Genomic DNA, 27,885 nt, shown 5'->3' with positions numbered 1-27,885 from the left:
TGCATTGTAGGTGGAAAGCCAGATGACATCACCGTCCTTCTTTCAATAGTGGCTGAGTATACAGACTAGCCGAGGTGTCGAGTCCTGCCTTTCCTTTCATCATCCCAAATTTCCCCTGCCATGTGTGCTGATCCTGCTGGCAGGACCACATTTCTTTGCCACTGATCTCAATGGCCAGTGATGTAAGTCTTTTGCCTGTCTTCTTGAGACCCATTGAGATCTTTGTTGAGAACCACTACTATCATTCACTAGCTCATATCTGCCGGCAGCAATTGAAGAGATCCAAGATTTGAAGATTGACCTTCATTTCTCGATGTTCTTTCCATGATGGGGATGGAGGTGTTCAGTGCCACTGTGGCTGTTTCTTTTCAAAAGTAGTTAAAGTATTGAAAAGAGTAATGTTGGTAAAGTGAATTCAAAATCCTAGTGTGCTAAAGGGATTGTACAAGTCTAACACAAATTGTACGTAATGATACATCTAGAAACATACATTATTCATCAAAAGAAATGTTACATGTGTACTCCACAGGCATAGTCTTTGTTATGATGATTGGTGTGGCTTTATGTCTTTGTTATAAACTCCTATTTTTCAGGGGCTTATGATTCTGCTCTAAAACATTGCTCTGGGTTATACAGTTTTGATCCCAGAAGCTTTTTTGTTACAAATCGGGAGAAAAATCCATTTTAGTTCTATGGGTGCAAATATTTCATGCTTTTAAAAAGATGCTTGTGTTCCTGTGGTTAAAGTTTTGGCAGTTTATTGATTAGTCCAAATCACAGGCTAAGGTCTGATCACCAGGAGGGGTGGGGGAGACACTTTACCAGTATTTTTTTATGGAAATATTATTCAAGATTGTAAAACCTCTCAAAGCCTAGAAATTTAATGTTAGGCTGAAATTCCTCCTAGTTGTCTGATAGGATGCCCCCGAATGGGAACTCTAGGGCCCAAGGCCTGAAGGGTTGAGAACAAACGACTGTAACTTTGAATTTTGTTGGCTTTCAGTGGTCATGCTACCTACTCATACTTGTACTCTCAGACCTTTTATTAGTAGCCTTGCTTTCTATAGAGCATGCACCAAATCCAGTGAGTCCATGTGGAGAGAGCACTGTGTGCAGCGGTAGCAGCACAGACGTCCATGAGGAAAACTCCCAGTGATGATCTGACATTTACAGTTACCCCACACAGAAATGTAGGGGTTTCTGAATCAAAGCTTAATGTTTACAGTTTCCGAATAGCCATTTTGCAGTGTATAGTTTCCTTACAAAACTACCCCACATTCAGTTTTCCCATTATCTGCAAGCTGAAACTTATTTTTAAGGTTTGTGTACAAGTGGACTGCTGTAAAGATATATATTTTTGGGTCAGTGTTTTCCTTCATTAACTTGGTGGTAGAAAAAAATATATACTTAGAAATCCTTAAATTAAAGCCATGTTTTATATATAAGTCAGGTAACATTGGTGTATAGATGAGAATGCAATTAAACCTGATGAGAATCTACTTGAGAATATAGAAAGTCTTTCTCTAAAGGAGATACTGACTCCCTGGTTTATTGCATTAAAATTTATGTTTGAGGTTACCTCAACTTGTTTTAAAAGATTTTGTTTTGTGAATTTGTACTGTATATTTGAGTATCTGTCAAGCTTTTATTTAAAATTGTTTAACATGTACCATGTACATGTCATTACTATATTTCAATGCATCATGCTTGTAACAGGCATTTCATTTATAATAAGAATGAGTTATTCATTTGTAAGCCGTTCAGTAATTTATCTACTATTCCTAAATTGGCATAATGTTAGATAATCTATTTTGAATCACCTTTAATTACATGTCAGAATGCCTTAACTACCCTAACTTGACAAAACAGAATTCTTTGGTAGACGAGGTGGGGGCGGGGTGGGGGGTCTGGAGGGAGACTCTATTTAAGGAGAAATCATGCTATGATAAAACACAGAAGCATGAATGGCAAGTGGCGGGGTATTTATTTTGCACAAACTATTTGCAGTCTCTGTGTATTTAAAAAGTAAACAAAGTTGCATCCAGAAGGGTTTTGTTAGAAGGAATACATTTATATTAGGATTGACAACTTCAGCTCTTTTGTTTAGGTTTTCAATTATTTTTGGTAAGAGGTATGTAGCCTTATGATCTGGATATATTTTGCATTCATTTTCCAACGCCTATGTTTAATTCCTGGTAAGAGCAATGCTCGTCAAGTTTCTCGTTTTTCTCTGCTCTCATTTAACCTGTCAAACACAATCTTTGTAAAGCTAGATTGGTGGTGTTATACACAACTCATTTACTCAGCTTACCTTTTTGAGAAATGATTGTTAGAAATTGACAATGTGTTTGTTCCAGTGATACTGAAAGTAGTGGGGCAAGAATTGAGTTTCACAGTGGAATTGACTTTGGATCTGGCCTATAGATTAGTGACATAAAATATTTTCTCTATTTTCCCCTGTTCTTTTTGTGTTATGCACTTAATTTTATGACTGCCGGGGGGGTCAGTTGGAGTGCTGCTTAACAAGTATCTCTCCTACTCTCAGTGGTCAGAGGCTGTGTTGGACCCATAGTAGAATTTTCCAGGTCACAGACCCAAGCTTCCATGGGTTGTTACTGTGCTGTACCACTTGGTGGGTCTGATTCTGAACCTGATGTGTGTGTTAATTGTATTTTAAGCCACACACACACACACACACACTTGCCTCATGTAATGGACTTTTATAACAAAAGAAAAAATTTGGATTTCTAATTTACAAATGGCAAATTATCCCTCTCTGGATGCACCAAAGACCAGTAAAGTTTATAGCTTTTCCATCTATATTTATAAAGCAATACTGTATTATAAAAATCAATATTTTTATCACATGCTTGAAATTTTTATTTTGTTCTGTTTTAAAATGTGCACTCTAAACATATCAGAACCTTATTTCTTCCTATGAACTTAAGCTGCCTGCGCACAAAAAAAAAAAAAAAAAATTTACCAAATGGAGATGCAATAGAGTCTATAGGCTCTGAAAACTAAAAGAAGAAATGGGAGGCAGGGGGAACAAGTTATTTGTCCTGAGTTACTGTATTTGCTTGACATGGTTGATGGGTACTAAGTCACAAAAGAATCCATTCCAGGTATGCATGTCTGGGGGTTGGGCTGTGTCTAGATTAGAAACTCGGTTTCAAGCTTTGCGTGATGGGAGAACATCGTCTCCTATCAGCTGCGTGTGTTCTGGATAGGACAGTAGCCCGGAGATGGAAACCACCTTCAGTACCACTAGCCCACCATACCAAGTAACAAGTTAGGCAGGAATTGTGGGAATTTATTGAGTCAGCTTTGAGTGTTTGGGAGAATGTAAACAAGATATTGGCTCGAACTGTAAACATTTGTACTTGGGTAAGTTCATGGTTCCTTAGGTCACCTTATACCAGCTGTCTTTGGTAGAAGCTACAGCATTCAGTTTCTCTGGAAACTGTATCACATTTTTGCATTTTAAAAATTTTACAGTATCAAAAAACCAAAATCTGCTTATAAAACAAAACATGAAGCAGAACATATTTGGATTCTATGTATTTAAAATTAAATTCTTTGCAAAATTGAACTTCTCAACTAAAATGTGTCCATGTCAAAATTTTAACTGTTAGCAGGTAGTTTGTGGCAAAGATGGCTAAATAATGAAGCAAATTAGAATCTGTGTGTATACTAATGAGCTGCTTTTTTTCTGTTGAGACTATCATTATTTGTCTTATTACCCAAGAGGCAATTACCTGAATTTGGATGTCTGAATTATAACTTATGCAGGAATAGTTCTGTAAATACATTTAAATAAACTGTAAAGATATTTAATAAACATAGTATTTATACTAATCTGTGTACTTCTTTTGGTTTGAATAGTAACTAAGTGAGACACCAGCCCTTGACACTGAGTTTGTTCGTCTCAAGTCCTCATTTCTAAGCCTCCTAGTCATTCTAGCACTGAATATATGCTACTACTTTAACTGGCTCCAACTGGCTGCTTCACTACATCAGGTGAGCTTCCTCAGAAATTCATCAAAATGGACTGACAATTGAAGGTAAATTATAGAAGTTTTTCCCAGCTGAGGCTTTGCACCTTCCATATATAGAGGGAAGTATAGAGGGAAACTACAAAAAAAATCTGGTGTACAGTCGTGTTGTTTAACAACAGAGATGTTCTGACAGATGCATCCTTAGCAATTTCATCATTGTGTACTGACACAAGCCTAGATGATCTAGCCTACTACACATCTGGACTATATGGATAGCCTATTGCTCCTAGGCGACAAACCTGTATAGCATGTTACTGTACTGAATACTGTAGGCAGTTGTAACACAACAGTAAGCATTTTAATATCTAAACATAGAAATGGTTCAGCCAAAACTATGGTATGAAAGACAAAAAACGGTACACCTGTATAGGGCAACTCCATTATCTTATGGGACCACCACTGTCTGTGCGGTCCATCATTGACCAAAACTTTGTTATGCAACAGATGACTGTATTTCAACTTAGCACTTTGTATCCAAATTCGAAAATCCAAAGTGCCCGGCTAATTTTTGTATTTTTTGTAGAGATGGGATCTCACCATGTTGTCCACGCTGGTCTTGAACTGCTGGGCTTAAGTGATCCTCCCACCTGGGCCTCCCAAAGTGCTGGGATTACAGGCATGAGCCACTATGCCCCACTAGTGTTAACTATCTTTAATAGTCCAATGCTGCATCCAGGCTATTACTGATGATGATGCTTTCAAGACCTAAACCACTCTGCCTATTTCAATGAATGAACCAGAAATGTTATCCTCAGCAGAGACCTACAGAGTTACTCTTGTGTATAAAAGCTCCCTGTATCTAACAAATCTGCATTTGTTAGAAATATCAGAAATTCAGTGTTAATCATCAGTGTAAGCATAAGATACATAAATCTTCAGCCTACCATGTGAAAGGACTTAGTTGAAATTATGTGGGCATTGCCAATTACCACAAAAAGCTTGGTTAAGGCCCATTTTCATTCACTAAGAACATCTTGGGATGAACTTGAGTTTTTATTAGGTTATTGTGGGTAGCTATGACTCATTACTAAGCTACAAGAGCCAAATTCATTCTGGTTTCAGTTAGAACTCTATTCACAGTTCTAAAGCATGCTAATCTACTCCGCCACCTTTATGAATTTCTCACAAAGTCTAAACTACAATTGCTTGCCAGTTAACATTTCCTTAGGTTTGAAGATTTCAGAAAGACTTAACAATAAGATGTTACAAAAGTCTCGTTTGTCAGGTTATAATTGACTGTAAACAGGTTTGGGGGAGGGAGAGGCACACATCATAAGACATTACATAACTATGTTTTGTGCCAGATTTTTTAGTCCATTTGTACAGGTAAAAAGCTAATAACTCTTAAAGGGCCAAAGAACAGAGACATCTGTCTTCCACCTTATTCCACTCCAGACTCAGGCTGTCTTGGCAGTGGAGGATACTGTTCTATGTCAGATAATACAGAAATATTTGGCATCATTTCCATTAAATTCTTTTCTGCATCACACTGCAAAATAAAAAATCACATCTGAAAATCAGAACAATTTGAGGTTAAGAAATAAAAATTTTTTTTTTTTTTGAGACAGAGTCTCGCTCTGTTGCCCAGGCTGGAATGCAGTGGCCGGATCTCAGCTCATTGCAAGTTCCGCCTCCCGGGTTTAGGCCATTCTCCTGCCTCAGCCTCCCAAGTAGGTGGGACTACAGGCACCCGCCACCTCGCCCAGCTAGTTTCTTTGTATTTTTTTAGTAGAGACGGGGTTTCACCGCTTTAGCCAGGATGGTTTCAATCTCCTGACCTCGTGATCCGCCCGTCTCGGCCTCCCAAAGTGCTGGGATTACAGGCTTGAGCCACCGCGCCCAGCCAGAAATAAAATTTTATAATACGTAAAAACACTCCAGGCTGGGCGCAGTGGCTCAAGCCTGTAATCCCAGCACTTTGGGAGGCTGAGGTGGGCAGATCACTTGAGATCAGGAGTTCAAGACCAGCCTGACCAACAAGGTGAAACCCTGTCTCTACAAAATACAAAAAATTAGCCCGCCATAGTGGCACGCACCTGCAATCCCAGCCAACGTTGGAGGCTGAGGCAGGAGAATCACTTGGACCTGGGAGGCAGATATTGCAGTGAGCAGAGATGGCACCACTGCACTTAAGCCTGAGTGACAAAGTGAGACTCCGTCTAAAAAAACCAAGTGAAGGTGACTATATATTTTTATTCTTGCTCTTTTTTGCAGGGTTTATTCTACTTAAAATATAAAAAACAATGGACAAAAAAGGCCATGGTATTACATGAGAAAACTAAAATCCAAATGTTTGCAATCAAATACAAAAGATACCTGACTACAAATCACAAAATTCCATTTCAAGCCATCTTGATGCACTCCAAATGGCTGTTGAATAAAGTTTAAATACCTTTATAAAACTAGCAAAGATGTTGAAAGCTCTAGGGTGAACATGCATTGAACTGAATAACTCTAATGGGCTTTTTTCCTTCACAGAAAACTCTTCTGCCTCCCAAGTAGCATAATGGATTTAAAGCAAGTTACATACACTTGACAAACAGCTATTTCTAGATATGGTTGTTGTACAAGGTGATGTGGTTTAAAAGCCCATCCTCCATTCCAAGGAAGTCCTGGACAACCTCTTTTAGACACTAAACATGCAAACTCGTGCTTGAGGGGCAAATGAGCCAGTCACTGGGCTGTGGGCCAGCTCAGACACCATTAAGCATTAGAATATAGAGAAACTGCCATTATTCATGTCCTCTTCACTGTCACTTGCTCTTGCCAGACTGTCGAAAGGGTGGTTGAAGTGTTCTTGCTGGTCAGAAGAAACTGCTCCAAAGAACATGCAAGAAAACTGGAGGGAAAAAAGGAACTGCACTGTTGATTCCAAAGAGAAAGTTTGCTCATTAAATGCTCCAGGTGACAGTCCTCTTCAGAAATCTGACCAGTATTATATCCCTCTTTGCTGGTGATGGTTCACAGAACACCCAGAACCTTCATTATTGGTCCAACAAGTCCTAAAACTATACCTTTCCCTGACTTCAAAGGCACACGACAATCTTCAGTTTGGGATCAATGGTCTGCTGCTGACTCCCCTCCTGAGCCATCAAAGCTTCCACCAGAACTGTGAAAGGCAGAGGTCAAGGAAGCCTCTGTAGGCCACTGGATGAATTCATCCATCTTTCCTTCCCCTCCTGCTACAGCAAAAGCCCCCCTTCCAGGTTAAAGCCAGTCATTCCCTATCTCCGCATCCCAGCCCCCTCAGAATATTAGCATTTTCAAATGCTCAAATGCCTCTCATCTTTACTTTTTTATTTGTGATCAGGTCTTGCCCTATTGCCCAGGTTGCAGTGCAGCTGTGTGATCACATCTCACCACAGCCTTAAACTCCTGGGCAATCCTCCCACCTCAGCCTCTGGAGTAGCTGTAACTACAGGCATGCACCACTATGCACAGTTTTGTTTTTTTTTCCCCTCATAAAGACAGGGTCTTGCTATGTGGCCCAGGTTGGTCTCAAACTCCTGGCTTTAATTAATCCTCCTGCCTTGGCCTCCCAAAGTGCTAGAATTACAGGCATGAGCCACTGGGCCCAGTCTTCTTATCTTTAAAATACAGAAATAGCCAGGCACAGTGACTCATACCTGTAATCCCAGCACTTTTAGGAGGCTGAGGCAGGTGGATCGCCTGAGCTCGAGACCTCAGGAGTTTGAGACCAGCCTGGTCAACATAGTGAAACCCTGTCTCTACTAAAAATACAAAAAATTAGCTGGGCATGGTGGCGGGTGCCTGTAATCCCAGCTACTAGGGAGGCTGGGGCAGGAGAATCACTTGAACCTGGGAGGCGGAGGTTGCAGTGAGCTGAGATTGAGTCACTGCCAGCCTGGGAGGTTGCAGTGAGCTGAGATTGAGTCACTGCCAGCCTGGGCAACAAGAGTGAAACTCTGTCTCTAAATAAATAAATAAACAAACAAACAAATAGCCTAACCTTATCCCATTTCCTTCAGTTACCGCTTTATCTCTACTTGTAGAGCTGTCTACACCCATTGTCTCCATCTTCTCATTCTCCTACTCTTTACTTTTAAAAAGCTTCTCTAGGTCAGGCACAGTAGCTCACACCTGTAATCCCAGCACTTTGGGAGGCCAAGGCGGGTGGATCACCTGAGCTCAGGAGTTCGAGACCAGCCTGGGAAACCCTGTCTACTAAAATACAAAAAAATTAGCTGGGTGGTGATGTATGCCTGTAATCCCAGCTACTTAGGAGGCTGAGGCCTAAGAATCACTTGAACCCGGGAGGTAGAGGTTGTAGTGAGCCGAGATCGCGCCCCTGCACTCCAGCCTGGGCAACAGAGCAAGACTGTCTTAAAAAAAAAAAAAACAGGCCGGGCGCGGTGGCTCAAGCCTGTAATCCCAGCACTTTGGGAGGCCGAGACGGGCGGATCATGAGGTCAGGAGATCGAGACCATCCTGGCTAACACGGTGAAACCCCGTCTCTACTAAAAAGTACAAAAAACTAGCCGGGCGAGGTGGCGGGCGCCTGTAGTCCCAGCTACTCCGGAGGCTGAGGCAGGAGAATGGCGTAAACCCGGGAGGAGGAGCTTGCGGTGAGCAGAGATCCGGCCACTGCACTCCAGCCTGGGTGACAGAGCCAGACTCCATCTCAAAAAAAAAAAAAAAAAAAAAAAAAAAAAAAAACACTTCTCCCTCACTGACCCCCATATCACAGAAACCCCCCTAGAATTTACCACATCCTTAAAGTCAGGACCCATTTTCAGTCCTCCCCACTTGATATTCACTCTGACACATCTTTCTCATGCTGCACTCTCCTGGCTGCTCTTAGCTTAGCTGGCTTGCCCTCTTCTAAGCAGCTTCTGAACTTGGGTTTCTTAACTTCAGCGCTGTTGCCATTTGAGGCCTTATGAGTCTGGGGTAGAGCTCTCCTGCAGGGAGGAAGATGGTGGGCGGCACTGTGGGTCTTTACCTGCTTACATGCAAGTAGCATTCCCTTAACATATCCAAAACTGAATTCATGGTCCTACTAAGCCCTGAATCTACTCCAAACCTAAGACCTCCCTGGATACCTTTTTCCTTAACTCCCATAACCAATCCATCACCAAGTCCTGCTAGTTTTGGCTCCTAAATGAACTATTTCAGCCACCTCTCTCCACTTCTCATCTAAGTAATCACTGTCTCTCAGATGCTACAATTGGGTGACTATTGCCTCACTGAAGCCCGTTTTTCATATAACACTAGCGGCTAAAGTCATCTGGTCAACATTCAGCTCTGTCAGCCCTCCCAGATAAAGCCATTCAAATATTTTAAATACCCAGGTACTTTGGCCGTTTGCACAGCTTTCAGGACTCTCCAACATGATCTGGGCTCTTACCAAGCGCTCTAGCCTCCCCTTGTGCCACCGTCTCCCTCTGGCTCTGATCTCCAACCACAGTGGCCATCCCTCAGCTCCTTCAAGTCCCCAGGCTCCTTCCCCTGCCAGGGCCTTTGCACAGGCCACCCTCCCTGAGCTCTACTCCCACCCCCATGCCCTCATCCTTTCCAGCTCCGCTCAAACACCAGTTTCAAGGGGAAGACGTTCTGACCTGGATTAAGGCAGTACATACCATTAAGTCTTCTCCAAGCACCCTGAACTTCTCCTTTATTGAACTAAACACAGCCTTTTAAAAATTATATATTTAGTCATGTGACTATGTTATACCTATACCCTAGTCCCAATACCTGATACCCATTCTAGTCTCTAAATAAGTTGAGGAAGCTTGTTTATTTTGTTCACTGTAGTATCCCTAGCATGGCTGTCTAGGACACAGCTCTCAAGAAATATTTGGAGCTGCATGGTACCACAAGAGAACAAATGAATGAGCCCTGTTCTTGGGTCATCCTCATGTCTCAGAAGGTGAAGATGCCCTCTGCAAGGCTTGCCTTGCAGCTGTTGAACCTGCTCCCCAGACAGCTGTGATAGGCAAGATAATGGTTCCTAAAGAGGTCTATATACTAAGCCCATGAACCTCTGAAAATGTTATGTCACACTGCAAAGAGGAATTAAGGTAGCAATTGGAATTAAGGTTTCTAATTGCTGATGTGGAATAGCCAAGTGGGCCCAATGTAATCACAGAGATCCTTAGAAATGGAAGAGGGAGACAGAAGAGTTAAGGTCAGAGTGCGGCTATGTGGAAAAAAACAGCCGTTGCTGATTTTGAAGCTGGAAAGGAACTACAAAGCAAAGAATGGAAGTGGCCTCTAGAAGCTGGAAAGGGCAAGAAAGCAGATTCTCCCCCAGAGTCTCCTGAAGGGAACACAGCTCTGATGACACCTTGATTTTAGCCCAGTGAGACCCAATTAGGACTTCCGACCTTCAGAACTGTAAGATACTCAAGTCATGTTGTTTCAAGCCACTAAATTTGTGGCAATTTGTTAGAGGGTCATTGGGAAACTAGCATACTGATCTGGTCATAATGGGAGGCATGGTTTTTCTTTTCTTTTTTTTTTTTTTTTTGAGACGTCGTCTCGCTCTGTCACCCAGGCTAGAGTGCAGTGGCGTGATCTCAGCTCACTGCAAGCTCCGCCTCCCGGATTCATGCCATTCTCCTGCCTCAGCCTCTCGAGTAGCTGGGACTACAGGCGCCCACCACCACACCCAGCTAATTTTTTGTATTTTTAGTAGAGATGGGGTTTCACTGTGTTAGCCAGGATAGTCTCGATCGCCTGACCTTGTGATCCGCCTGCCTTGGCCTCCCAAAGTGCTGGGATTACAGGCATGAGCCACTGTGTCCGGCCAATTGGAGGCATGGTTTCAATTGCCTCTAAAGAGTCTAGTCTTCACCAAGGTCAAGATCCTAAGGCTAGAAAAGACCTAAATATAGCACCTGTGTCTGCCCATGTACATCATCACGTGCAAAGAGCTCTTGATAATGTTTGTGGTGCTGTATGAGACTTGAAAGCTGAGGTTTTCTTTAATCTTTGAGAGCTGCCCTGAATTTGCTACTGGCTTAAACACTATTTGCTACCCTCCCTTGTCCCCACCTTCAGCCTGTGAGTCTCATATGGCTGGATAATGGGGCCCTTCTCCATGTCTAGTAATCTAATGGAGGAACCTTGAGAACACCCATGCAACCAGAAATTAACCTCAAATCCAATATGAGTTGGGTAAGAAGAGAGTTATAAAATCTTTTTTTTTTTTTTTTTTTTTTTTTTTTACTAATATACATATTGTCCCTATTTTGATGCCCCCGAGAGCCGTCTATAACTTCTGGTTTAAACTTAATGAAAAATCCACAGCAGGTCAGGCACGGTGGCTCATGTCTATAATCCCAGACTTTGGGACGCCAAGACAGGTGGATCACCTGAGGTCAGGAGTCCGGGACCAGCCTGGCCAACACACTGAAACCCTGGCTCTATCAAAAAATACAAAAATTAGCTGGGCATGGCCAGGTGCGGTGGCTCATGCCTATAATCCCAGCACTTTGGGAGGCCAAGGTGGGCAGATCACTTGAGGTCAGGAGTTTGAAACAAGCCTGGGCAACAGTAAAACTCCACGTCTACCAAAAAATTAAAAAATTAGCTGGGAGTGGTGGCATATGCCTGTAATCCTAGCTACTTGGGAGGCTGATGCAGGAGAATCGCTTGAACTCAGGAGGTGGAGGTTGCAGTGAGCCAAGATTATGCCACTGCACTCCAGCCTGGGTGACAGAGTAAGCTTCTGACTCAAATAGAAAAGAAAAAAAAAATCCACAGCAGAAAAAGCCACTGGTCATTGTTTAGAATATGGCGGTATCTATCATAATTTAATTTTGAAAATTCTCTTTCCTAAAGTAGCACACCTCGCATATACTTCTTTTTTAAAATAAACTGAATTAAAATTGATTTCATTTTGGAATTCTGTGATATCACCTGAAGATATCCCAAGGCAGAGCAGAAGCTGTGCCAATTCCTGGCTCTACACTAGGAACACAGAGGTAAGATTCAGGCCTGCCCTTGGGCAGCTCCTACTCTGCCTAGTGGTGTAAAAGTACACATAAAGAATTATCGTGTGGCATAATAACGAATTAATAGGGCCAGGCGGTGGCTCACGCCTGTAATCCCAGCACGTTGGGAGGCTGAGAGCGGATCACCTGAGGTAAGGAGTTCAAGGGCAGCCTGGCCAACGTGGTAAAACCCTGTCTCTACTAAAAATACAAAAATTAGCTGGGTGTGGTGGCAGGTGCCCGCAATCCCAGCTATTTGGGAGGCTGAGGCAAGAGAATTGCTTGAACCTGGGAGGCAGAGGTTGCAGTGAGCCAAGACAGCACCACCGCACTCCAGCCTGGGCGACAGAGTGAAACTCCATTTAAAAAAAAATTAAAAATTAAAAAATAACGAAGGAATAGGATGAACAAAATGTTCTGACTAGAATTAGAAGGCTTCAAAAGGAGAAGTGTCATTTGAGCCAGGCCTTGAAGGGTGGATAAAAGTTTAAAAGGGCTACATCTGTGTAGTGTGGGTAAAAAATAAAATTAAAAGTTTGAAAGGTAGAGAAGAAAGAAATATGATCACCCCAGGGTGTAGGAACAACAGCAGGAGCAAAAGTAAAACACAAAAGTGTGTGCCACACCTTTCCACTAGGATCAGGAACTAAAAAAGGAGCTCCCTCATTCCACTGCTACGCAGCATCGTACTTAATGCAGCTGAAGAGATAAATTGGAGGCATTAAAGAATAAAACAATTTCTATATAAAATGATAGTATGCCTAGAAAACCTGAGACAATCAATGATTAATGGAAACAATAACATAATTCAGCAAGGTAGCAGGGTATAAAATTAACACACAAAAAAATAGTCTTCACATACATAATAGGCAGAGAAAATAATGGTAGAGAAAACTCCATGTATAGTAGCAACAGAGGTTATTTAGGAATAAACTTAGTAATAAATACATAGGCCGGGCACAGTGGCTCACACTTGTAATTCCAGCACTTTGGGAGGCCAAGGCAGGAGGATTGCCTGTACCCAGGAGTTGGAGACTAGCCTGGAAAACATGGCAAAATCCTGTCTCTGCAAAAAAAAAAAAAAAAAAAAAAAAAAAAAAATTAGCTGGGTGTGTGGTGTGTGCCTGTAGTCCCAGCTCCTTGGGAAGATAAGGTGGATCACTTGAGCTTGGAAAGTGGAGGCTGCAGTGGGCTGAGATCACACCACTGCACTCCAGCCTGGATGACAGAGCAAGACCCTGTCTCAAAAAATAAATAAGATAAAAAAGTAAATGTACAAAACCTATACAAGGGGAACGTTAAAACACTCCTGAAAGACAAAAGTAGACTTAAACAAATGGAAACATATTGCCTATTTCTGGAAAGAATGAAAATGTCAGTTTTCCCCAAGTTAACAAATTTAAGAAAATGTGAATAATTTTGTTTGTTTTGAGACAGAGTCTTGATCTGTCACCCAGGCCAGAATTCAGTGGCACGATCTTGGCTCACTGCAACCTCTGCCTCTGGAATTCAAGTGATTCTCCTGTCTCAGACTTCTGGGTAGCTGGGATTACAGGCGCACACCACCATGCCTGGCTAATTTTTGTATTTTCAATAGAGACAGGGTTTCACCATGTTGGCCAGGCTGGTCTCAAACTCAAGTGATCCGCCCGCCTCGGCCTCCCAAAGTGCTGGGATTACAGGCGTAAGCCACAGTACCCGGCCTAAAAATTTGAATAAATTTTTTATAGAAAAGATAAGTTGATATTAAAGTTCAAATTTAAAATAAACCTGGCTGGGTGCGGTGGCTCACGCCTGTAACCCCAGAACTTTGGGAGGCCGAGGCAGGCAGATCACCTGAGGCCAGGAGTTCAAGACCAGCCTGGCCAACATGGTGAAACTGTGTCTCTACTGAAAATACAAAAATTAACTGGGTGTGGTGGCACGCGCCTGTAATCCCTGCTACCCAGGAGTCTGAGGCAGGAGAATCACTTGAACCCGGGAGGCAGAAGTTGCAGTGAGCCAAGATTGCACTACTGCACTCCAGCCTAGGCAACAGAGTGAGACTCTGTCTCTAAATAAACAAACAAACAAACCTTCAAGAACAGCCAAGAGAGCACTGCCACAAAGACGAACCATACCAGGCCGGGCGCGGTGGCTCAAGCCTGTAATCCCAGCACTTTGGGAGGCCGAGACGGGCGGATCACGAGGTCAGGAGATCGAGACCATCCTGGCTAACACAGTGAAACCCCGTTTCTACTAAAAAATACAAAAAACTAGCCAGGCGAGGTGGCGGGTGCCTGTAGTCCCAGCTACTCGGGAGGCTGAGGCAGGAGAATGGCGTAAACCCGGGAGGCGGAGCTTGCAAGTGAGCTGAGATCCGGCCACTGCACTCCAGCCTGGGCGACAGAGCGAGACTCCGTCTCAAAAAAAAAAAAAAAAAAAAAAAAAAAAGACAAACCATACCAGACACTAAAACATACTCTGAAGCCTATGTAAAGTGTAGTCCAGACACATGAAGAGACAAATGGATCAGAAGAACAGAAAATAAAGTCCACAAGTGACTCAAAATAGAAAAAGAAATTTAATATATGATAAACAGGACCTTCAAATCACTAGGGCAAAGGCAGACTTAATAATAAGTGGTTCTGGGATAGCTGGGAAGCCATTTTGAAAAAGATAGAATTAGATCTGTATTTTATGCCATGCACAAGAAGAGAAACTCCAAATGGCTCAGGATGTAAATATGAAAAAATGAAATCCCACAAGTTCTAGAAGAAAACATGGGTAAATTCCTCTTTTAACTCCATGTAGGGAAAAGCTTACTTTCTAATTACTGACTCAAAACTCCATTGACAATCCTTAAACAGTATAAATTGGACTACATAAAATGAAAAATTTGAAGAAAGAAAAAAAATGAAAAATTTTTGCATGGCAAAAAAAACCTTAAAACACAACTGATAAAGAGGGAAAAAATAAATGCACCATTTATCACAGATACAGGACTAGTATTCCTATCTATATAAAGAATGCTTATAAAAACTCAACAGAAAAATGGGAAGAGACATGAATAAACAATTCACAAAATTATAAAATGGTCTTTAAACACATGAAAAGATGTTCAACCTTACTCACAATTAGAGAAATGCAAATTAAAACCATACTGAGATAACCATTTCTCAACTATCAGCTTGGCAAAAAAAAAAAAAAATTAAAGTTGGACAACACATGCTGCTTGCCAGGCTGTGGGGAAATGGGCACTCCACTACTGCAGGCAAGGCAAACTGGCATAACTGGAATCTGGCAGAACCTCACAGAACTACATCTGCACTCACCTTGTGAACCAGTGGTCCCACTTTTAGGAATTTACCTTGAAAAGACACTTCTGACGATATAAAAATATATGTGTAAAAGGTTATTCATTGCGGCTTTGTTTGTAAATGTAAATAAAATACTGGTGAAGGAATCTAAATGCCCAGATATGGGAGAATGGTTGAATTAACTATGGTATATTCACATGTGAAACACAATGCAGCTGTTAGGGGAAAAAAAAAACCCAGGATGGAGTGATTTCTAGTATACGCTCTCAGGTACAAAAAGCAAAGTGGGAAACTGAATTTATAGTGTAAAAAAAAAGAAGAATGTGTATGTATCTGTGTACATACATTTGTGTAAAAGAAACATAGAAATGATAAATGAGAAACTAGGGCGGGCATGGTGGCTCACGCCTATAATCCTAGCTAGCACTTTGGGAGGCTGAGGCAGATGGATCCCCTGAGGTCAAGAGTTCGAGATCAGCCTGGCCAAAATGAAACCACGTGTCTACAAAAATTAGCTGGGCGTGGTGGTGCACAATTGTAATCCTAGCTACTCGGGAGGCTGAGGCATGAGAATTGTTTGAACCTGGGAGGCAGATGTTGCAGTGAGCCCAGATCACACCACTGCACTCCAGCCTGGGCAAAACAGCAAGACTCCATCTTAAAAAAAAAAAAAAAAAGAAAAGAAAAGAAACTAATGAGATTTATTCTCTACAAGGGGCTGTAGCACAGAGTAGAAAAGAAAGAGGAAGTAACACTGCTTTGTATAGTTCTGACTTTTAGGACCATGTTAATGGTTCAGCACTCAAAGCAGCAAATAAATACAATCAACAAGGATTTGGGGAGAACCAAAATGGAAGACAAACAAACAAATGAAGCTAACTATATTACAAATGATTAACATCACCATACTGAAATCTGAGTGGGGGAAGAAAAGAACTAAGCTAAGTAACTTTGAAAAACATATTTTGAATACTTTAAAGACAAGAATGTTCACAAAAACTGTAGTTTTAGTTGTAGATTTTTCACAGGAGTACGAGTTAGAACTTCTGAAATTATGCATTCTGGGATTTACACTAAGTTAATATCTAGTGGATAAGAGGTAAGTTTCTCATTGTCAAAGAGTTTCAAATAAGGGGGAGAATAGCATGAACCCTATGGTGCTGGAATGGAATCGGAGGAATCAATATGAATTCACAGGTTTTAATGAATGTATATAAATAGATATAACAGCTCAATATATGTATACATGTTAATGCATACATATAATTCCTAGCTCTGCCACCTGAGAGGGCCCAGAAGCAATGAAACCCTCATACAAAAGAGCACACTTAGCACCCAGAAATTGGTCTCTATATACCACCTCCAACAAAAGGAACCAGGGTTCCTGGGAGAAACAGCTGATTCCAGAGCTGGGGCAGGGGAAGGACATAATAAGCCAGGAATACCTGAAGGTTCCAAAAGAGTAAGGAAGTGCTCATAAATGTTGGAGACATGTCAAAGGGACACAGGCCCAACTTGAAGAGGCTCTCAGTGGCCAAATACGGTGCACTTTGAGCAACAAAATGAGTAGATTACAACCCATAGAATAAAATGAAGGTCCAAGAGTACACAGTGATATAAATCACTGAGTAACACACAGGGGAGAAGACAAAGTTCTTTTTTTTTTTTTTTCTGAGACAGAGTTTCACTCTTGTTGCCCAGGCTGGAGTGCAATGGACCAATCTCGGCTCACCGCAACCTCCGCCTCCCAGGTTCAAGTGATGCTCCTGCCTCGGCCTCCCTAGTAGCTGGGATTACAGGCATGTGCCACCACGCCCAGCTAATTTTGTATTTTTAGTAGAGACGGGGCTTCTCCATGTTGGTCAGGTTGGTCTCAAACTCCTGACCTCAGGTAATCTGCCCGCCTTGGCCTCTTAAAGTGCTAGGATCATAGGCATCAGCCACTGCGCCTGGCCCACAAAGTTCTTTCTTAAAGTGGGTTTCCATCTAATAAATACACAAAAAAATAGAAAAATCACCATTTTGTAAACATCACAGTAATAACTTTCTGACAAACAAGCATCAATAGATACTTAAAAAACAAAAAACAGGCCAGGTGCAGTGGCTGACACCTGTAATCCCAGCACTTTGGGAGGCCAAGGCGGGTGGATCACAAGGCCAGGAGTTCAAGACCAGCCTGGCCAAGATGGTGAAACCCCATCTCTACTGAAAACTACAAAAGTTAGCCAGGCGTGGTGGCAGGTGCCTGTAATTCCAGCTACTCAAGAGGCTGAGGCAGGAGAATCACTTGAACCTGGGTGGCAGAGGTTGCAGTGAGCCGAGATCATGCCACTGCACTCCAGCCTGGGAAACAGAGTGAGACTCCTCTCAAAAAAAAAAAAGTATGATGAAAACCAGGATATTTACATAGTATCAAAGTATCTCTCCACAAAATACTTACTAGTTACTAACAGAAAAACAGTAACTTTATAGTAGAGAGCTGGCAGACACCACCCTTGACCATATGATAGAAATTACCGCCACCAATACGGAGAAAAAACAACCTGTTCCTCCAGATATGATGTACAAAGAGAACCGAACATTATTACTCTGTTGAATTCTTACCAAAAATACATAGTTAAAATTTAATCATGAGGAAACACAGAAAAAAACCAAAGTTAGGACATTCTACTAAAATGTCAAGGTAAAGGAGGACAAAGCAGGCTGGGCATGGTGGCTCACACTTGTAAGCCCAGCACTTTGGGAAGCCAAGGAAGGCGGATCACTTGAGGTCAGGAGTTTGAGACCAGCCTGGCCAACATGGTGAAACCCTGTCTCTACTAAAAAAACAAAAATTGGCTGGACACAGTGGCTCATGCCTGTAATCCCAGCACTTTGGGAGGTCAAGGCGGGCGGATCACCCAAGGTAGGGAGACCAAGTTAACACGGTGAAACCCCATCTCTACTAAAAAAAAACAAAAAAATTAGCCGGGCGTGGTGGCAAGTACCTGTATTCCCAGCTATTCAGGAGGCTGAGGCAGGAGAATTGCTTGAACCTGGGAGGTGGAGGTTGCAGTGAACCCGAGATTGCATCATTGCAATCCAGCCTGGGCAAAACAGCGAAACTCCGTCTTAAAAAAAAAAAAAAAAAAGAAGAAGAAGAAAGTCTTAAAGGAAGAGTAATAATCAAAATATTTGAAGTGATTATCTCTTACTTGTATTTTCTGATTTTTGTTCAATGAAATGATCACTGTACCGTTATACTGAATATTAAATGTTGAGGCCAGGCGCAGTGACTCATGCCTGTAATCCCAGCACTCTGGGAGGCCAAGGCAGGCAGATCATTTGAGGTCAGAAGTTTGAGACCAGCCTGGCCAACCATATTCGGCTAATTTTTGTATTCTCAGTAGAGACGAGGTTTCACCATGTTGGCCATGATGGTCTTGATCTCTTGACCTTATGATCTGCCTACATTGGCCTCCCAAGATGCTGGGATTACAGACATCAGCCACCACGCCTGGCCAACCTAAGAGTTTTAAAAGCAAGAGAGTGATAAGTAACAATAATTTTTTTTTTTTTTTTTTTTTTTTTTTTACACAGAGTCTTGCTTTGTCGCCCAGGCTAGAGTGCAATGGCGCGATCTCGGCTCACTGCAACCTCCACCTCCCGGGTTCAAGTGATTCTCCCGCCTCAGCCTCCCAAGTAGCTGGGATTATAGGCGACCGCCACCACGCCCAGCTTATTTTTGTATTTTTAGTAGAGATGGGGTTTTACCATCTTGGCCAGGCTGGTCTTGAACTCCTGCCCTCGTGATCCGCCCGTCTCTGCCTCCCAAAGTGCTGGTATTACAGGTGTGAGACACTGTGCCCAGCCAATAACTAAATTTTATCAAGCACTGACCATGTGCCTGTTACACCTTTAGCTCAATTTTTACAATTCCATTTAGTGGACATAATTATTATTATCCCCATTTTACTAAGGAAACTGAGGGCAAAATAAATAACTTGTCCAAGTTACAGTTAATACGTGGTAAGAGAGGTTTGAACCTTGGAATGTGAACTCTACAGCCAGGGCTCTGAATCCCTGGGACTCAATGTAGACCTCAGGTTTGGACAAAAATCTATGAGTACACTGTCGAAGAGAAGCAGGGTGAAGGAGAACAGAGGCACAGAGGACGGCAGGAAGCCCATGGAAGTTCAGGCAGAACATGACAAGGGTCTACATCATTTACCCATAATGTAATTTCAGCTTTGCAGGAGTTTGCCACATTAAGGCAAATAATTCCCTTTAAAAATAGAGCCTTCTTTCAAGAATTTGGTGACACAATAGGAAATTTGGAGTAAAGAGTGCTGTAATGGTGCTCATGGAGCTTAAAGTTCTAAATGTCATTTTCTCTAGCAAAGAAACTGGCAATCTTAGTGAATTTCAGGGACCTGAAGCAGCAGGAAAATGATTTCTGTTGTTGCCTGTGAAAAAGTAAGCACAATATGTGTGACTAGAAAAATACGAGGGGACAGTGATTTTGTACAATGAAAACAGAGATTTTAGTTTTCACTTTATGGCCAACTTAGTAACATACAGGAAGAGAAAATTGCCCTAAGTTTTGGGCATATAACAAGTACTCAGTAAAACACCTATGGTATCAAACTAAGTCCAGTTTACTAATCAAATTCTGCCCTAAAAGTCATATACAGCGTAATATGGTGAATTTTTTATTTTTTTAAGAGACAGGGTCTCACTCTGTTGCCAGGGCTGGAGTGCAATTGTACGATCATAGCTCACTGAAGCCTTGAACTACTGGGCTCAAGAGATCCTCCCACTTCAGCCTCCTCAGCAGCTAGGTTTACAGCCACCACATCTGGCTACTAGTTAAATTTCTGTAGAGATGGGGTCTCACTCTGTCACTCAGGCTGTTCTTGAACTCGTGGCCTCAAGAGATCTTCCCTCTTTGGCCTTCCAAAGGGCTGGGGTTACAGGCGTGAGCCACTGTACCCAGCCAAGATGGTGATGATAACTTCCAAAAATATTATTTCTGCTTTCAAATTTCTAATTCTAACTAAGAAACTCTTATTTCCAAACCAACAATAACAACAGCAAAACAATCTTGAACAAAACATTAAACAAGTAAAATTAGAATTATCAATATTTGAGATACTTCAGTTTCTTATACATTGCTTACCTTCAGTAGATTTCATAAGGTTTAACATATCTTACAGAATAAGATGTTATTAACTGGGACTCCATTAGGAAGGAATTTGTGATACTTGTTGGGATGAAATTTACATTTGTACTATTATGAATACAAGCTTTACCAAACAAATTTGAAAAGTAAAATTAGAAGGAAACATTTTAGGAAACAAATTATATGACCTCAACATATTATTGTTATTCAAGATAGAATATACCATAAATAATCATAATTTATTATTGGAAACAAGTGACCCAAATCTCTACTTGAATATGCTTTATTAGAAATTACTGACTGAACAATTTAACTATTTTCTATTGATATTCTGTAAATCAGACTTTTCTCTATCAGACTTTTCTTCAGTCTATAATTCAGACTAGCTTCACTTTTCCCCTATCAAAACATAAGAAAATAAATTTTCAGAACATGGCTGGGTGGGGATTGGGGAAGAAGACTGCAAAGGGAGACAGATGAGAATTCTTGACTGAGATGTGGTTGAATTTCAATGCTTTTATTTTACCTTTCTGAGACACAGAGACCCTGGCACTTCCTCTGTGTTGATGACACTGTTTTCTGATACTTCACTGACATCTCCATTCGCTCTTTTCATTGCAGGGCTTCCACAGTTTTCCAATGCAGAGATGTTTGTGAGAGTCTCCTTAGGATAAAGCCTTCTTGGTGCTGCTTTTCTTGAAATACATTCTAGGGCCTGGCCGGTTATATTTTTGCCAGCCTTTTTCTTAATCAGATCTGACCTGAGGTATTAATAGGCATTAAATGAATGAACTGTTTATTGTGAAATATATTTTTTATATAACTAATGGACAATGTGGGATGACAATGATAGCACTGGATTAGGGAATATATTGAAATGCATGGAACTAAATTGTTGCTGGTTAAAATTTATATATATGATGATTTGTAAGTTCTCTTGACAGACGAATCTTTTAGTAAAGCAACTCACTATGCATAGAATATCTTGTGATATGGTAACAGGAACAAGTTAGAGGAAAAGTCAAGCAAATTACTATACATCTATGTGATAAAATTGCGTACAGTCATTTAGAATCATGTTTTCGGCCGGGCACAGAGGCTCACGCCTGTAATCCCAACACTTTGGGAAGCCAAGGTGGGTGGATCATGAGGCCAGGAGTCCAAGACCCGCAAAGCCAAGATGGTGAAACCTCATCTCTACTAAAAATGCAAAAAAATTAGCCGGGCGAGGCGGAGGTTGCAATGAGCTGAGATGCTGCAACTGCACTCCAGCCTGGGTGACAAAGTAAGACTCTGACTCAAAAAAAAAAAAAAAGAAAAATCATGTTTTCAAGTTATTATCAGTGATATTGAAACATACCCGCAATACCAAACCCGCATATGCTCTATGATCCTAATCTTGTTTTAAATACAAGTATAGACTGGGGGAAGTGGCTCACTCACATCTGTAATCCTAGCACTTTGGGAGGCCGAGGAGGAAGACTGCTTGAGCCCAGGAGTTAAGAGACCAGTCTGGGCAACATGGTAAAACCCAATCTCTAAAAAAAACACAAAAATTAGCTGGGTATGGTGGCAGGTGCCTGTAGTCCTGGTTACTTAGGAGGCTGAGGTGGAATGCTTGAGCCTGGGAGGTTGAGACTAAGGTGAGCCATGATTATGCTACTGCACTCCAGCCTGGGTGACAGAGTGAGACCCTGTCTCAAAAAATTTTTTTAAAAATTTGAAAATACAAGTATACACAAAATTAAGTCTGAAAGAAAATGCAGTGAGCCAGAATGTTAACAGTGGCTATCTCTGGGTGATACAATTATGAGTAAGTTTTATTTTCTTCTTTGTACTTTTCTCTATTTCCCAAATTTCCCGAAATAACTTTTACAATAAAGCATCCTTCTTCCCCCAAAAGAAATTAAGAAAGAAAAAAAAGTCAGGTGCAGTGGCTCACACCTGTAATCCCAGTGCTTTGGGAGGCTGAGGTGGTGGATCACAAGATCAGGAGTTCGAGACCACCCTGACCAACACAGTGAAACCCCGTCTCTACTAAAAATACAAAAATTAGCCAGGTGTGGTAGTGCACACCTGTCATCCCAGCTACTAGGGAGGCTGAGACAGGAGAATTGCTTGAAGCCAGTGGGCGGAGGTTTCAGTGAGCTGAGATCATGCCACTGCACTCTAGCCTGGGCAACAGAGTGAGACTGTCTCGAAAGAAAGACAGAAAGAAAGAAAAGAAAAGAAAAGAGAGAGAGAAAGAAAGAAAGAGACAGAAAGACGAAAGAAAGAAAGAAAGAAAGAAAGAAAGAAAGAAAGAAAGAAAGAAAGAAAGAAAGAAAGAAAGAAAGAAAGCAAGCAAGCAAGCAAGCAAGCAAGCAAGCAAGCAATGGCTATCCCTATATCTGAGCAAAAGTTCTAGGAAGTGAATATAGACTTTCCTATGAAAACACTATGTTACTATTAAAAAAAAAACAACTAAAGGCCCAATGTGGTGACTCACACCTGTAAACCCAGCACTTTGGGAGGCTGAAGCAGGTGGATGGCTTGAGCCCAGAAGTTTGAGACCAGCCTGGGCAACATGGTGAAACCTGTCTCTACAAAAAAAAAAAAAAACACTACAAAAAATTAGCTGGGTGTGGTGGCACATGCCTATGGTACCAGCTACTTGAAAGGCTGAGGTGGGAGGATCACTTGAGCCAGGGAAATGGAGGCTGCAGTGACTCGAGTTTGCACCACAGCACTCAAGCCTGGGCAATGGGAGTGAGACCTTGTCTAAAACAATAATAACAACAACAACAACAAAAAAAAATAAAAACCTAAAAATTGGAATTGAGTTCTGGGACACAACACAGATAAACCAGACAGTCCTGTTCAATTCTGATCAGAAGAGAAAAAGCAAATATCTGACACAAGATTGGTGATGTTTCTATGCTACAGGTAAGCTTCACTACAGCTCTTCCGTATTCAGCCAAAATTTGTTATCTAATATTTCACTCCTCAATTGTTTCCTGAGCGAATGCCAGTGAATTACTTCAGAATACGATTATGATGGCTTATCCCAATTAATAAAGAAGTTAAAACACGGTCTTACCTTTTTCGTTTCTGTGAAAGACACAGTGACTGTGGTGAAGATGCTCTACTTGACTCATCAGCTAATGTGGCCAAAATAAAGTTAGCTTCCACTAACATATCATCAATACTTAAAGCCAGAGGTCTAAAAAAGCCAAGTCAGAGCAACAGTGATACTCATTTTCTGATGGACATTAGAAACACATTAGAAATTATACTTAATTCTGGACTAAAAAGAAACAGGGGAGGCCGAGGCAGGCAGATCACCTGAGGTCGCGAGTTTGAGTACAGCCTGACCAACATGGAGAAACCCCGTCTTTACTAAAAATACAAAAAAAAAAAAAAAATTAGCCGGACATGATGACACATGACTGTAATTCCAGCTACTTGGCAGGCTGAGGCAGGAGAATCACTTGAACCTGGGAGGCGGAGGTTGCAGTGAGCCAAGGTTGCACCATTGCACTCCAGCCTGAGCAACAAAAGTGAAACTCAGTATCAAAAAAAAAAAAAAAAAAAAGAAACAGTAAGGCTGGGTGCGGTGGCTCACGCCTGTAATCCCAGCACTTTGGGAGGCCGAGGCCGGTGGATCTCTTGAAGTCAGGAGTTCGAGGCCAGCCTGGCCAACATGGTGAAAGCCCGTCTCTACCAAAAATACAAAAATGAGCCAGGCGTGGTAGATGCCTGTAATCCCAGCTACTTGGGAGGCTGAGGCAGGAGAATTGCTTGAACCCGGGAGGTGGAGACTGCAGTGAGCCAAGATCATGCCACTGTACTCCAGCCTGGGTGACAGAGCGAAACTCCCGTCTGAGAAAAGAAAAAAGAAAATTAAAAATGCCATGTTTCAGCATCTTTCAAAATTTTAGTTTGATAAGTATTAATAGTAAAGTTTAGGTATTCCTGAGGTGTTAATTAATTTCAAAGTGATCCAAAGGGTTTTGTTATTGATATGAAACAAACTCAGAAAAATTCTCAAGGACCTACTTCCCAGGAAAGTCAAAATAAATGGATATAGGAGCATGTGTAGCTTCTGAAAATGTCAGTATTCCCTGAAAAAAGAAAAGCAGAAAAAAACTTGAAATCCTTATTAAAAACTTACAGTGAAAATTTGAATTTTAATTTGATACAAATCTTTATTTACCTTCAATTCTTTGAAACAAAACGTTATCTCAGTGTCCATTCCAATTTGAAAGAAGTCAAACTCATCTGAACCAACAAACATCTCACTGTACACAGCATTGCTCAAATCTGTTTAACATTATGGGAAAATAAAGAATAAAATTAGTTCCAGAGATGAATTCAGAGGAAAAATGAAATTTTTTGGTCTCCCAAATCCCATCCCATTTCCTCCTACCCTACCTACCCTAACTCCCCAACCTGATATCTGTATGCTATTTTTAAATGCCTTTGTTCAAACAGAAATCTAATATTTTACATTTCTCTTAAACTCCCCAATGATTTAGGGTCTATAAATCCATTTCACATAAATCAAACTGTTTATGTTTAAATATCAGATTTCTTATCTAAGTTAGTTTTTTGTTTTCTTCTTTTTGAGACAGGGTCTTGCTGTATTGCCCAGACTGTAGTGCAGTGGCATGATCACAGCTCACTGCAGCCTTGACATCCTGGGCTCTAGTGATCCTCTGCCTCAGCCTTCTGAATAGCCAGGACTACAAACATGTGCCACTTACATGCATATTTTTAAATGAAAGTATGATCTTACCCTACATACCATTTTATAATCTACCCAATAATATATCTTGGCTATTTTTCCATGTCAATAAGCACATTTTTATAATTATTTGTGTGTGTGTGTCAATGTTTTGTGCTTTCCACTATAAAACTGCATCATTAAACCTCTCTGATATATACTTTCAGAGAGAGAGGGATGTATTTATACATACACATATAACATTACTTTAATTTTATTATTATTATTATTTTTTTTTGAGATGGAGTCTCACTCTGTTGCCCAAGCTGGAGTCCAGTGGTGTGATCTCGACTCACTGCAAGCTCCGCCTCCCAGGTTCAAGCAATTATCCTGCCTCAGTCCCCTGAGTAACTGGGACTACAGACACACACCACCATGTCCAGGTAATTTTGTATTTTTAGTAGAGAAAGAGTTTCACCATGTTGGCCAGGCTGGACTCAAACCCCTGACCTCAGGTGATCGGCCTTCTTTGGCTTCCCAAAGTTCTGGGATTACAGGCATAAGCCACTGTGCCCGGCCCATTAATTTTTTTTGAGACAGGGTCTCACTGTGTTGCCCAGGCTGGAATATAGTGGCATGATCATAGCTCACTTGCAACCTTGAAATCTTGAGCTCAAGTGATCCTCTTGCCTCAGCTGCTACAGCATGGACTGCAGGTACATGCCACCATACCTGGCTAATTTTTTATTTTTGTAGAGATGGGATCTTGCTATGTTGCCCAGGCTGGTCTGAACTCCTGGCCTCAGGCAATCCTGCCTCAGCTTCCCAAAGCACTGGGATTACAGGGGTGAGCCATTGCACCTGGCCAATGTTACTTTTAATAGTTTCATAGTATTTATCTTCACTCAATCTACTGTTGTGAGATCTAGAGTATAGAAGGAAATACACCCAACTATTAAAAGTGCTTATCTCTGTATAGCGGGATATCAGGTGACTTAAAAATTTTTTTTTGTATTTTTAATTTTCTTCAATGAATATCAACTGTTGAAGTAATAAGAACAAAGATTGAGTGACATATATATATTTATTATTATTATTATTATTTTAGACAGAGTCTTGCTCTGTCACCAGGCTGGAGTGCAGTGGTGTGATCTCAGCTCACTGCAACCTCTGCCTCCTGGGTTCAAGTGATTCCCCTGCCTCAGCATCCCAAGTAGCTGGGACTATAGGTGCACACCACCATGCCCCGCTAATTTTTTGTATTTCAGTAGAGACGGGGTTTCACCATGTTCGTCAGGATGGTCTCAATCTCCTGACCTTGTGATCCACCTGCCTCAGCCTCCCGAAGTGCTGGGATTACAGGCGTGAGCCACCGCACCCGGCCAAATGATATATTTTTTAAAGAATCAAACAATGTCTTAAATATACATTCATCTCCAACAAGAAGGCTCACGTCACTCCCAATATACTAGCACAGAAGAAGTTTAATAATAAGATTAAACAACTAGATTGCCAGTCAACTGTAACTATAACTTCATTAGAAAGCTACTCACAAGGGACAGTTTCTCCTGGTTACTAAATGGCCATTTTTATTCAGAGATGGCATGATGGTGCATAAAACAGACCCTTTCACTAGGCAATTTGTGACACCAGGCAAGCCAGTTTCTCTGTGCTTCAAATTGTTTTTGTTTTTGTTCTTTTTTTTTTGAGACAGGATCTTGCTGTGCTGCCTGGGCTGGAGTGCAGTGGTACAATCATGGCTCAAGCAATCCTTCCACTGCAGCCTACCAAGTAGCTGAGACTACAGGTGTGCACCACCATGCCTGGCTATTTTTCTTATGTTTTATAAAGATGAGGTGTCACTATGTTGCCAAGGCTGGTAAGTCCCCTCAAGTGATCCTCCTGCCTCAGCCTCCCAAAGTGTCTAACTGCTTCGTATGTGCTTTATATGTACTTTCAATTTCTTCATATGTAAACTGGGGATAATAATAGTACCTACATACATCTTAGAGTTATTACGAAGATCAAATGACTTCATAAATGTAAACTATTTAGAACAGAACCTGGCACAAACTAAACACTACAAAAGTCATGTGACCCAACTTAAGCCCTGGTTCTACTGGTTTTTCACTTTAAAATAATAGTTCTTTCCTTTGTATCCTCTCCTTACTGCTGTCACCAAAAACATATTATCTAAGGTCAGAGAGTCTCAAACAGCTTGTTGTGCCAAAAGACCCTAGCAAATTTTCATTTTATTTGAGACAGAGTCTCTGTCGCCCAGGCAATGGAGTGCAGTGGTGCAATCTCGGTTCATTGCAACCTCCACCTCCCAGATTCAAGCAATTCTCCCGCCTCAGCCTCCTGAATAGCTGGGATTACAGGCCCGAGCCACCACACCCAGCTAATTTTTTTATTTTTAGTAGAGATTGGTTTTCGCCACGTTGGCCAGGCTGGTCTTGAACTCCTGACCTCAGGTAATCCACCCGCCTCAGCCTCCCAAAGTGCTGGGATTACAGGCGGGAGCCACAGCACCTGGCCCCATTCTCCTAATTTTAAAACGACCTGAATTTCAAAGCCAAATATTTTAATTGCTGATTGTGTTAAACTTGTTGGATCTCTTAAAACTTTTTCCAACCTTTCTACATCTTACTGCTTTTTAGACAGGAATAAAATTATGCCATTAATATTTGCAGTATGGTTAGTA

General features: G+C 41.4%; 2 protein-coding genes across 8 annotated transcripts in view; one reads left to right on the top strand and one right to left on the bottom strand.

Moving 5' to 3' along the window:
- Positions 1 to 3,858, top strand: part of PPTC7 (protein phosphatase targeting COQ7) — a 50,571-nt gene extending 46,713 nt beyond the window's left edge. Inside the window, exon 6 of the mRNA XM_008004701.3 lies at positions 11 to 3,858. Coding sequence (XP_008002892.1) covers positions 11 to 69 — 59 coding nt within the window. The 3' untranslated portion in view covers positions 70 to 3,858. The remainder of the gene's footprint in view (positions 1 to 10) is intronic.
- RAD9B (RAD9 checkpoint clamp component B) overlaps positions 3,213 to 27,885 on the bottom strand; it is a 38,466-nt gene continuing 13,793 nt past the window's right edge. For all 7 annotated transcript variants that reach the window (XM_073021094.1, XM_008004694.3, XM_037996536.2 and 4 more), the window contains 5 exons: positions 24,672 to 24,778; positions 24,515 to 24,579; positions 23,556 to 23,678; positions 21,003 to 21,237; positions 3,213 to 6,897 (listed from right to left, as the gene is read on the bottom strand). In XM_073021094.1, coding sequence (XP_072877195.1) covers positions 6,769 to 6,897; positions 21,003 to 21,237; positions 23,556 to 23,678; positions 24,515 to 24,579; positions 24,672 to 24,778 — 659 coding nt within the window. In that variant the 3' untranslated portion in view covers positions 3,213 to 6,768. The remainder of the gene's footprint in view (positions 6,898 to 21,002; positions 21,238 to 23,555; positions 23,679 to 24,514; positions 24,580 to 24,671; positions 24,779 to 27,885) is intronic.

The sequence above is a fragment of the Chlorocebus sabaeus genome, chromosome 11 (genome assembly GCF_047675955.1).
Source record: "Chlorocebus sabaeus isolate Y175 chromosome 11, mChlSab1.0.hap1, whole genome shotgun sequence".
NCBI lineage: Eukaryota > Metazoa > Chordata > Mammalia > Primates > Cercopithecidae > Chlorocebus > Chlorocebus sabaeus.
This window is presented reverse-complemented; position numbering and strand designations above follow the sequence as displayed.